Source organism: Panthera leo, chromosome B3, assembly GCF_018350215.1.
Source record: "Panthera leo isolate Ple1 chromosome B3, P.leo_Ple1_pat1.1, whole genome shotgun sequence".
In the NCBI taxonomy this organism is placed as follows: Eukaryota; Metazoa; Chordata; class Mammalia; order Carnivora; family Felidae; genus Panthera; species Panthera leo.
The window spans coordinates 4,387,184-4,400,256 of NC_056684.1; the positions used below are offsets into that span (position 1 = coordinate 4,387,184).

The 13,073-nt window shown below is 38.1% G+C and overlaps 1 protein-coding gene across 4 annotated transcripts in view; it reads right to left on the reverse strand.

Moving 5' to 3' along the window:
- PDE8A (phosphodiesterase 8A) overlaps positions 1-13,073 on the reverse strand; it is a 156,316-nt gene that overhangs the window by 50,449 nt on the left and 92,794 nt on the right. For all 4 annotated transcript variants that reach the window (XM_042940910.1, XM_042940907.1, XM_042940906.1 and 1 more), the window contains exon 7: positions 1,760-1,838. In XM_042940910.1, coding sequence (XP_042796844.1) covers positions 1,760-1,838 — 79 coding nt within the window. The remainder of the gene's footprint in view (positions 1-1,759; positions 1,839-13,073) is intronic.

Genomic DNA, 13,073 nt, shown 5'->3' on the forward strand with positions numbered 1-13,073 from the left:
AGGGCAATCAAGGGTATTCACCCCAAGCCGGCTTGTTTCCCTCCTGGAAAGCTCAAGAACCTGGAGCTCCCCACCACAGTTCTAAAGCCCTAAGAGCACACCCCCAGGTGATCCCTGGAGTCCAGAGAAGCCGCTGCTCCAGGGACACCTGGCTGCGCTTTCTGCCCTGGCCCCCGAGGGCCCCAGGAGAGATGGCCTGATCCCACTTGAACACCAACAGAGGAAAGAAGCCGCATGGAGACGGGCCTGGGTTGCTACAAAAGGCTTTTTGGGATGATGATACAGCAGGACAAAGCACAAGACTGAAGTCTGAAGCACTCAGACCCTCCTCTGCCGAGTCCCTTGACCCCTCTAAGTCTCAGTCTGCGTATCTGTGTAATGGGAACAGAACATCTATCTTGCCACTCTCGTGATACACGTGAATAATCAAAACAGGCTATGAACTGCGAAGTATTTACAGATATAAGGCTGTATGACTAAATTTCAAAGAAGATTACAAGACTAGGATAAAACGTACAGGAAAGTTGAGCATGTGCTAATAATAATAGTAATAGTAATAATAATAATAATAAAATAATGACGATAAAGCAGTAACTGATGCTGCTTAAGATCTGTTTTCCTTGCTAGACACTATAGCATGCATTTCACACACATTAACCCACTTAGTCCTTAGAACATCCTTACAAAAGGCAATAATTAGTATTGTGAATATTAATATTATTCCTGTCTGGGGCGCCTGGTGGCTCAGTTGCTTAAGTGTCCAGCTCTCGATTTCAGCTCAGGTCATGATCTCACGAATAGTGAGATAAAGCCCTGTGTCTGGCTCTGCACTGACAGCACGGAGCCTGCTTAGGATTCTCTCTCTCTCCCTCTCTCTCTGCCCTCCCCCCTGCTCCCAAATAAACTTTAAAAGACAATTATTCCCATCTGTACAGCCGAGAGACCACATTCAGAGAGATTAAGTAACTTGCCCAACGATGCTCAACTATGAAAGGGCCGAGCTGAATGCAACCCAGGCCTGTCTGACACCAGCTTGTACCCACAGCCACTGGCCCAGGCTGCCTCTCAGGGCACCAACTCCTGAAAGTCAGGATCAGCAGCTCTTTACAGAGAAAGTCACAAGTGAGAGGAAAGTGAGGAGCAGGAGTGCTCAGAATCAGAATCAACATCAAGGTGGAGCTGATTCTCGGACAAAGGGAGCGTTTCCTCGGCACGACCCCCTCTCTTCTTATCTAAAAAGTGCAAGTCTTGTTACCTTAAGCCGCTTTTATGAATCCACTTTGCTAATAACGGGTCATTTGTTCAGCGACTACTAGGTTGTTCTGGAAATTCTGAGAAGTTTCTGGTAAATTTCTAAAGGTGTAAACTATCTTCAAGACCAGGGAGAAAGGCAAGAACCTGCAGACCTGGCGGTCAGAGCCTCCTCTCCACCGCCCCCCCCCAACCCCCGGGGGTAATCCCTCTGGATAAAAGTCTCCTCTTGCTAAACAAACAAACAAACAAAAAGGTGAAAAGTAATAAATGCAAATGTGCTAGAATATTTTCTAGCACCCAAAGTAATCATTAGTATCTTTTCTTATCTACAGGGAGCTTAGTTTAAACTACACATTTTATACATTTTGTTCTGATAATCCTCCAAGGAAAACTTGGTCTCTTGAACTTCAAAAAGAAAAAAAAAATCATACCTGAGGGGTTCAATCCTAAAATAAGAGCAAACAAAACCAGAAATTCAGAAAAATGACCTTCCAAAATAACTAACCTGTATAACACGGTCTTCACTTGTAATTTCAACTGCTTCTTGACTTTTCTCCAGTGCAGTGAATATTGAGTTACAAGCCCTTTATGGGTAGGAAAAAAAACAAAAACAAACACTGATTAATGTAAATACCACAAAATGCAACACAATCTTGCGTTACTGCATTAACTTATTTAAATGTGTTTTTCATCTGATTATAAAAGTAACAAGTACTAACCCAAGAAAAAAAAAAGGGTAAATATTGAAAAGCACAAAGAAAAAATAAACACCTCAGCAACCCTGCTACCTGACCACGACTATGCCCAACTGGAGCCTTCCTTCCAACGTGCGGACCAGTGGACCAGAGCGGAATACACGCCAGGGTTGGATTGCAGCTGTTCACCAGCTCCAGGACCCTGGGTGTGTGACTGAACCTCCTGAGTCTCCCTCCTCCCCATCTGAAGGGTCCAGAATCCTGCATAGAGCCTGGCAGAAAGGGGGCAGTCAACCATTTGTAGCTATTATTTTATTTTACCTTTTTTATGTAAAAAAGAGTATGTATTTGGAATGAAGAAATAACAGCAACTTACAAACTTAAAAAGATGACAAACGGGAAAATCGTCACAATATCCAGGAAAATAACCATACCGTTAACCCGTGCACCAGGCAGGGGTTAGGGGCACTGACCCCGCAGAGTCAAAAATCTGCATGTAACTTTTGACTCCCCAGAAACTTAAGTACTAACAGCCTACTGTAGACCAGAAGCCTTACCGATAATACAACCAGTCAATTAACACAGATTTTATATGTTATATATATTATCCACTGTGTCCTCACAATAAGGTAAGCTAGAGAAAAGAAAATGCTGTTAAAAAATCATTAAAAAAGGGAGCCTGGGTGGCTCAGTCAGCTAAGCATCTGACTCTAGATTTCAGCTCAGGTCATGATCTCGCAGTCCGTTAGTTTGAGCCCTGCACTGGGCTCCATACTGGCAGTGCGGAGCCTGCTTGGGATTCTTATTCTCTCTCTCAGAATCAACTTAAAAAATAAAAATAAAAAGATCATAAGGAAGAGAAGATACATTTCTAGTACTGTGTTTCTTGAAAAAAGAATCTCTACATAAGTGAACCCGTGCAGTTCAAACCCATGTTGTTCAAGGGTTAGCTGTATTTTTATTAACAAACCACCTGATTCATGTCTGTAGGACATCTTCCCTATCTATTTGGCAACATAATCTTTGATTGCCTATTCATATCACAATACAATCTTTATAGAGCCACCAGGAAATAATTCAGTCTTTTCAAACTGACGTATAATTTACATACAATATTCTGCTAGCTTCGCATGTAAAATACAGTGATTCGACCTCTGTATCCACTGCAAACTGATCACCAGGGCAAGTCTAGTTATCACCTCTCACCACACAAAATTCGTACGATGTAGCTGCCTCATCAGCTACCACATCTTTATCCATTTACCTATCGATGGACACTGGGGTGGCTTCCATGATTTGGCTACTGTAAATTATGCTGCAGGAAACACAGAGGTGTATATATCTTTTCGAATTAGTATTTTTGTACTCTTTGGGTCAATACTCAGTAGTGGAATTATTGGGTCATAGGGTAATTCTATTTTCAATTTTCTGAGGAACCTCCATACTGTTTTCCAGAGTGGCTACACCAGTTTGCGTTCCCAGCAACAGTGCACGAGGGTTCCTTTTTTTCCACGTCCTCGCCAACACTTGTTGTTTCCTGTTTTTTATTTTAGCCATTCTGACAGGTGTGCGGTGATACCGCATTGTGGTTTTGATTTGCATTTCCCTGCTGATGAGTGATGTTGCACATCTTTTCAGGTGTCTGTTGGCCATCTGTAGGTCTTCTTTGTTTAAAAAAAATTTTTTTTAATGATTATTTTTGAGAGAGAGTAAGCACAGGGGAGGGGCAAAGAGAGAGGGAGACACAGAATCCGAAGCAGGCTCCAGGCTCTGAGCTGACAGCATAGAGCCCGACGTGGGGCTTGAACTCATGAACTGCAGGATTATGACCTGAGCTGAAGTTGGACACCCAACCGACTGAGCCACCCAGGCACCCCTGTAGGTCTTCTTGGGAGAAATGTCTGTCCGTGTCTTCTGCCCATTTTTTAAGTATGTGTTTTTCTTTTGGTGTTGACGTCTTTTCATCAGTGTGTATTCTTGCCCCCCTTTGTTGTAGATTAGCTGACCACATAAGGATAGGTTTCTTTCTGGGCTCTATATTCTGTTGCACTGATCTATAGGTCTATTTTTGTGCGAGTACCACACTGTTTTGCTTACTACAGTTCTGTAGCATATCTTGTTATCTGGGATTGTGATAACTCCGGTTTTATTCTTTTTCAAGACTGCTTTGGCTTTTTGGGGTCTTTTGTGATTCCATACAAATTTTAAGATTGTTTGTTCTAGATCTTCTATGAAAATGCTGTTGGCATTTTGATAGGGATGGCATTAAATCCGTAGACAGCTTTGGATGGTATGAATATTTTAACAATATATGATCTTCCAATCTGTGAGCATGGAATATCTTTCCATTTGTGTCAGCTTCAATTTCTTTCATCCATGTTTTAAAATTCGATATAGGTCTATCACCCCTTGGTTAAGTTTGTTCCTAGGTATTGAATTCTTTTTGGTGCAATGATAAATGCAATTGGTTTCTTAATTTCTCTTTCGACTACTTCATTATTAGTGTATAGAAATGCAACGAATTTTTTTTATGTTGATTTTGTATCCTGTGACATTACGGAATTCATTTATTAGTTCTAGTAGTTTTTTGGTAGAGTCTCAAGGGTTTTCTATATATAGTATCATGTCATCTGCAAGTAGTTGAAAGTCCTACTTCCTTCTTACCAATGTGGATGCCTTTATTTCTTTTTGTTGTCTGACTGCTATGGCTAGGGCTTCCAGTAATAAAAGTGATTAAGAGCAGACATCCTTGTCTTGTTCCTGATCTTAGGAGAAAAGCTCTCAGTCCTTCACTATTGAGTATGAAGTTAGCTGTGCTTCTTCACATATGGCCTTTATTATGTTGACGTATGTTCCCTCTACACATAATTTGTGGAGGTTTTTTTTTTATCACAAATGGATGTTGGCAAATGCTTTTTCTGCATCTACCGAAATGACCACATGGTTTTTATCCCTTCCCTTGCTGATGTGATGATGTATCAGATTGATGCATTTGTGAAGACTGAACCACCCTTGCAACTCAAGATAAATCCCACTTGGTCGTGGTAAACGATTTTTTTTAATGTATTGTTGGATTTTGTTTGCTAACATATTGTTTAGAGTTTTTACATCTATGTTCACTGAGATACTGTCTTAATAGTTTTTTTTTTTTTTTTTTTTTTTGTGGTGTCTTTATCTAGTTTTGGCATCAGGGTAACGCTGGGCTCAGAGAATGAATCTGGAAGCTTTCCTTTCTCTTCTATTATTTGGAATAGTTTGAAAAGAATAGGCATTCACCATTTTCATAGAATTTACCTGTGAAGCCGTTTGGTCCTAGATTTTCTGTTTGTTGGGGGTTTTTTGACTAGTGATTCAATGTTATTGCTAATCTGTCTATTCAAATTTTCTAATTCTCCTGGTCCAGTTCTGGGAGGCTACATGTGTCTAATAATTTGTCTATCTCTTCTAGGTTGTCCAATTTGTTGGCATATGATATTTCATACTCTCTTATAATGCTTTGTATTTGTGTTGTTATTTCTCCTCTTCATTTTAAAATAAAAAATTTTTAAGTTTTTATTTATTTTTGAGAGAGAGAGAGAGACAGAGAGAGACACACACACACACACGCAAAGCATGAACAGGGGAGGGGCAGAGACAGAGGGAGACACAGAATCTAAAGCAGGCTCTAGGCTCTGAGCTGTCAGCACAGAGCCTGACATGGGGCTGGAACTCATGATCCACAAGATCATGACCTGAGCCAAAGTTGGACGCTTAACTGACCAAACCACCCAGGTACCCCTCTCCTCTTCAATTTTTTTAAATGTTTATTTATCTTTGGGGGGGAAGGGCAGAGAGAGATAGGCACACAGAATCCAAAGCAGGCTCCAGGCTCTGGGCTGTCAGCATGGAGCCGGATGCAGGGCTTGAATCATACAAACTGCGAGATCCTGACCTGAGCCTAAGTCAGACGCTTAACTAACTGAGCACCCAGGCGCCCCTCCTCTTTCTTCACTTAAAAAGAAAAAAGAAATTATTTATTTATTTAGAGAGAGAGAGAATGCATGAGCAGGGCAGAGGCAGAGAGAGGGGCAAAGAGAGAATCCCAAGCAGGTGCCATGCTGTCAGTGCAGAGCCTCACATGTGGCTCGATCTTGCAAATGGTGAGATCATGACTTGAGCTGAATTCAAGAGTCAGCCACTTAACCAACTGAGGCACCCAGATGCCCTCTTCATTTTTTTTTCTTTCTCTTCTTTCATTTCTGATTTTGTTTGAGTCCTCTGTGTTTTGTTTTGTTTTTTTTTTTGTTTTTTGGGTTTTTTTTGATAAGTCAGGCTAAATGTTTATCGATTTTGTTGATCTTTTCAAAGAACCAGCTTCTGGTTTCATTGATCTGCTCTCCTAGTTTTTTTTTTTTTTCTTTTTTTAAGTTTCTATTTTGTTTATTTCTGCTCTAATCTTTATTATTTCCTTCCTTCTGCTGTTTTGGGGTTTTGTTTGTTCTTTTTCTTTTCGTAGCCCCTTCACGTGTAAGGTTAGGTTAATTTGAGATTTTTCTTGCTTCTTGAGGCAAGCCTGTATTGCTATAGACTTCCCTTTTAGAACCCAAAGATTTTGGACCATTGTGTTTTCATTTTCATTTGTCTCCATGCATTTTTTAATTTCCTCTTTGATTTCTTAGTTGACCCATTCATTGTATGAATAGCATGTTATTGAACGTCCATGTATTTGTATTCTTCCAGATTTTCTCTTATGGTTAATTTCCAGTTTCATAGTGCTGTGGTGGGAAAAAGATGCATGGTATGACTTTCATCTTTTTGAATTTGTTGACACTTGATTTGTGGCCGAATATGTGATCTATTCTAGGCTGAATATGTTACATATTGAAAGAGCATGTGTATTCTGCTGTTTTAGGAGGGCATGTTCTGAGTATCTCTATTAAATTCATCTGGTCCAGTGTCTCATTCAAAGTTTGTTTCCTTGTTGATTTTGTTTAGATGAGTTGTCCATTAATGTGAGTGGGGTAGTAAAGGCCCCTACCATTACTATAATACTATCAACTACTTCCTTTATGTTTGTTATTAACTGCTTTATGTATTTGGGTGCTCCTATGTTGGGTGCATAAATATTTACAATCATTCTTTCTTCTTGTTGGATTTTCCCCTTTATGTCTTCTTCTGTGTTCTTGTTACAATCTCTGTTTTAAAGTCTATTTCGTCCAATGTAAGTATTGCCACTGGCTTTCTTTTCACTTCTAGTGCATGATAAATGTTTTTTTAATTTTTAATTATTTATTTAAAGTTTATTAAAAATTTTTTTTAATATGAAATTTATTGTCAAATTGGTTTCCATACAACACCCAGTGCTCATCCCAACAGGTGCCCTCCTCAATGCCCATCACCCATCCTCCCCTCCCTCCCACCCCCCATCAACCCTCAGTTTATTCTCAGTTTTTAAGAGTCTCTTATGGTAAATGCTTTTCTATTCCTTTGCTTTCAATCTGCAGGTGTCTTTAGGTATGAACAGAGTCTCTTGTGTGCAGTATATGGATGGGTCTTGCTTTTTTATCCATTCTGTCACCCTGTCTTTTCATTGGAGCATTTAGTCCATTTACATTCAAAATAATTATGGATTTATTGCCATTTTGTTACTTGTTTCAAGGTTGTTTTTGAAGCTCTCTGCTCCTTTCTTCTCTCTCGTCTTTCACAGTTTGCTTTCTTTAGTGATATACTTTGATTCCTTTCTCTTTATTTTTTGCGTATCTATTTTTGATTTGTACTGGTTTTTTGTTTGTGGTTACCATTGGGTTTACATATAACATCTTATACATATAGCACTCTATATTAAGCTGATGGTCACCTAAGTTTAAATCCATTCTTTACTAGTCTCTCACCTCACACTGATAACAAGCCATTTTGACAGGTGTGAGGTGACATTTCATTATGGTTTTGCATTTCATTGAGGGTTAGTGATCTTGACCACCTTCTCATGTGCCTATTGGCCGTCTGTTTACTTTGAACAAAATGTCTCTTATGATCCTCTGACCAATTCTTAATCAGTTTTTTTTTAAGTTAGTTAGTATGAATTCTTTATACATTTTGGATATTAACTCTTATTGGATATATGATTAGAAAATATCTCCCATTCAGTAGGTTGACTTTTCACTTTGTTGATGGTTTCCTTCTCTGTGCAGAAGCTTTTTAAGTTTGATGTAGTCTCATTTGTTTATTTTTGCTTTTTTTTTGCCCTTGCCTTTGGAGTTTGAGGGCCCCCTCCCCCCCAAAAAAAAGAAAAAGAAGAAAAAGAAAAAAAAACTCACTGAAACCAATGTCAAGGAGGTTGCTACCTATGTTTCTTCTATGAATTTCACGGTTTCAGGTCTCACATTCAAGTCTTTAATGCATTTCGAGTTAATTTTTGCATATGGTTAAGACAGTGGCCCAGTTTCATTCTTGTGCATTTAGCTGTCCAGTTTTCCTACCACTGTTTTAAAAACTTTCCTTTCCCTACTGTATATTCTAGCCTCTTTTGTTGATGAACTGACCAGATGAACATGGGTTTATTTCTGGGATCTTTATTCTATTCCACAGACCTCGTGTCTGGTTTCATTCCAGTACCATACTGTTTTGATTACTGTAGGTATGCAGTATCATTTGAAATCAGGAAGCATGATACCTCTAGCTTTCTTTCTCAAGATTGCTTTGGCCATTCAGTCTTTTGAGCTTTCACATAAGCTTTTAGGATTATTTGGTCTAGTTCTGTGAAAAATGCCATCGGAATTTTGATAGGGACTATCCTGAATTTGCAGACTGCTCTGGGTAGTATGGGCTTTTTAACAATATTAATTATTCCAACCCCTGAGCATGGTATATTTTTCCATTTATTTGTGTCATCTCCAATTTCTTTTATCAATGTCTTAATAGTTTGCAGTGCACAGGTTTTTCATCTCCTTGGTCAAATTTATCCCTACGTATTTTATTCTTTCTGATATAATTATAAATGGGACTATTTTTCTTTCTGATAGTTCTTTGTTAGTGTATAGAAATGCAATGGATTTTTGTATATTAATTTTGCATCCTGTAACTTTACTGAAGCACTTGTTAGTTCTAATTGCTCTTTGGTGGCATTTTTAGGATTTTCTACATATAGTATCATTTTCTGTGCAAATGGTGACAGTTTTACCTTTTCCCTTCCAATTCAGATGCCTTTTATTTCTTTTTCTGCCTAAATGCTCTGGCTAGAACTTCTAATACTATATTAAATAAAAGAGGGGGTGGGGTGTTCTCGTCCTGCTCCTGATCTTAGAAGAAAAGCTTTCAGCTTTCACTACTGAGTATGGCGTTATCTGTGAGTTTGTCATCTGTTTTCTTTCTTACACTAAAGTACGTTTCCCCATACCCACTTTGTGGAGAGTTTTACTTTGTCAGATGCTTTTTCTACATCTATTGAGATGATCATAGGATTTGTAGCTTTCATTTGGTTAATGTGGTATACCATGTTGGTTGATTTCCAGCTGTTGAACCATCCTTATATCCCCAGAACAAATGCCAATGATCCTATTAATGTATTGAATTCAGTTTGCTAATATTTTGTTGAAGATTTTTGCATCTATGTTCATCAGGAATACTGGCCTGTCATTTTACTATTTTGTGGCATCCTTGTCTGGTTTTGGTAATGCTGGCCTCATAAATTGGGTCTGGAAAAGTTCCCTTCTCTTCTGTTTTGTTTGTTTGTTTGTTTGTTTGTTTTTGGAAGAGTTTGAGAAGGACTGGTGTTAATTGTTCTTTGAATTTGTGGTTGATTTCACCAGTGAAGCCATCTGGCCCTGGACTTTTGTTGTTGGGAAGCTTTTTATTACTGATTCAATCTCCTTGCTAGTAATTGGTTTATTTAGATTTTCTCTGTCTTCATGATTCAGTCTTGAAAGATTTAATGCTTCTAGGAATTTATCAATTTCTTCCAATTTATTGACATATAACTATACACAGTTGTCTCTTATAATTGTTTGTGTTTCTGTGGTGTCTGTTGTAAGTTCTCCTTTCATCTCTGATTTTATTTATTTGAGCCTTCTCTTTCCTGGTGAGTCTAGCTAAATGTTTGCCAGTTTTATCTTTTCAGTGAACCAGCTATTAGTTTCACTGAGTTTTTAAAATCTCTATTTATTTATTCTGCCCTGATTATTATTTCCTTCCTTCTACTAACGTTGAGCTTTGTTTGTTCTTCCTCTAGTTCCTTTAGATGGAAGGTTATTGTTTGAGATTTTTCTTGTTTCTTGAGGTAGGCTTGTATTGTTATGAACTTTCCTCTTAGAACCACTTTTGCGCATCCCACAGATTTTGGTATGTTGTATTTCTTTTTTCATTTGTTCCTGAGCATTTTAAAAAATTCCTCCTTTGATTTCTGATGGCCCATTGGCTGTTCAGTAACATGTTGTTTTATTCTCTACATTTTTGTGGTTTTTCCAGTTTTCCTCTTGTAATTGATTTCTGGTTTCATACCACCGTATGTAGTTGGAAAAGACGCTTGCTATGATTTCAATCCTGTTGAAAGTATTGAGACTTCTTTTGTGGCCTAACATGCTCTATCCTGGAGAATGCTGCATGTGCACTTGAGAAGAATGTGTATCTTGCCTGTTTTTTGGATCAAACGTTCTGTGTGTATCTATTAACTTCATCCGGTCTAAAGTATTGTTCAAAGCCAACATTTCTTTATTGCGTTCTCTGTGTGAATGATCTATCCACTGATTTAAGTGGGGTGTTAAAGCCCCCTACTATAATTATATTGTCAATTTCTCCCTTTACATCTGTTAATATTCGCTTTATATACTTTGGTGCTTCTATGTTGGATGCACATATATTTATAAGTGTTTTATCTTCTTGCTTGGTTGACCTCTTTATCATTAGGTAATGCCCTTCTTTTTCTTTCATTACAGGCTTTATTTTAAAGCCTATTTTGTCTCATATGAGTGTAGCTACAACGGCTTTTTGTTTCCAGCTTGTATCTTTTTCCATCTCTCCCCTTTCATTCTGTGTGTGCTCTTACTTCTGACGTGAGTCTCTCGTAGGCAGGCACACAGATGAGTCTTTTTAAAAATTTTTAATGTTTTTAATTTTTATTTTATTAAATTTTTTTTTAAGTTTGAGAGAGAGAGAGAGAGAGAGAGAGAGAGAGAGAGAACAAGCACACACGAGTGGGGGTGGGGTGGGGGGTGGGGGGGGGGCAGAGAGAGAATCCCAAGCAGACTATGCACTGTCAGCCCAGAGCCCGATGTGGGGCTCAAACTCACAAACCACAGATCGTGACCCGAGCTGAAACTAAGAGTCGGATGTTTAACCAACTGGGCCACCCAGACACCCTTCAATTAATTTTTAATTCAAGCACAATGTCTTTTGATCAGAGAATTTAGTCTATTTACATTCAAAGTAATTACCGATAGGTATGTACCTACTGCCATTTTGTTAACTGTTTTCTGGATGTTTTTGTAGTTCCTCTCTGTTCCTTTCTTCTCTTTCTCTTTCTTTCTGGTTTGAGAACTTTATGTTATGCTTAGATTTCTTTCTCAGTTTCTTTTGTGTATCTGCTCTACGATTTGCTTTGTGGTTACTATGAGGATTCACATATATTGTCCTATGTATTTAACAGCTATTCTAAGTTGACAGCAACTTAAATTTGAACATATTCCAAAAATACATTTTTACTAACCCCTCCATTTTGTTTTTGATGTCACGTTTTACACTGTTTTTATTTTATATATCCCTTAATTATTGTAACTTAATTTTACTACTTTTGTCTTTTGACCTTCATACTAGCTTTAGAAGTGATCAATCTGCTACTTTTACTGTATATTTACCTTTTCCAGGAACATTTTTACTTTCTTGTGTTTTCTTGTTAATTAGTGCCATTTCTTTTCAGCTTAAAGGTCAGCAGATTTTTTGCAGAAACTTTGCAGGCCAGACATATTCAAACTGCTAAAAGGGAAAAACCTGCACCCGAAAATACTCTACCCGGCAAGGCTATCATTCAGAATAGTTGGAGACACAAAGAGTTTTCCAGATAAGCAAAAAGCTAAAGAAGTCCATCACCACTAAATCAGCCTTACAAGAAATGTTAAAGGGACTTCTTTAGCTGAAAACAAACTGCACTATTCTGTTTAAAGTTATCCCATAATTTATTCAACAAATGCCCCCATGATTGCACCTTTAGGTTGCTCTCAATTTAGTTCTCTTATATGCCTCAGAAGATGATGAAAAAATGAAAGCAACCGCCTACTTGTTCATAAAGTACAAAGATAACATTAAGGAAATTAACAAGAGCAATGCTTTGACGTCGTTCCTGGTATTAATAAAATATCACTAAACAAGACGAAGCAGCTTAGCCAATAAAAATTAGCTTTTGTGTTTTGAAATATAAAAATCAAGTGGTGTTGTGAATTATACACCAATAAATTTGTTATTAAAAAAATTTGTTTTAATGAGAAATAAGTTCTCACCTCTGATATAACAAGTTTGGAGGAAACGGATCTGTGAGAAGCCCTACTCGGTTTTAACATTCTTTTTCCAATTTTTGCAGATTTGGTAAATAAAATATAACAGATCATTCTCATTTTCATTTATGTGATTACTAGTAAAGCCAAACGTCTGTCTGCCCACCCTATGTGTTACAGATATATCCTCCCCAGAATGTTATCTAAAAATGTAACATTATTTAAGGTTTTTTAAAAAACTGTGGACAAGCTGGGGTGCCTGGGTGGCTCAGTCAGTTGAGTGTCCGACTTTGGCTCAGGTCATGATCTTGTGGTTCACGAGTTCGAGCCCTGCATTGGGCTCTGTGCTGACAGCTCAGAGCCTGGAGCCTGCTTTGGATTGTGTGTCTCCCTCTCTCTCCGCCCCTCCCCAGCTTGTACTCTGTCTCTCTCTCTCTCAAAAATAAATGGAACATTAAAAAAAATTTTTTTTTAATTGTAGACCAGCTTAACACTTTTATGTTGTTTAATCTGACTCTCCTCCTTTACCCAATCTGGCTTTTACGCCATGCTGAATTTAAAAAAACTTCACCATCCAATTACATATGTTTGCTTATATTTTTAGTACTTATGTGGCCCTACTTTTAACATCAAGTCTTTAAGTCACTGGGATTTATTTTGGGGT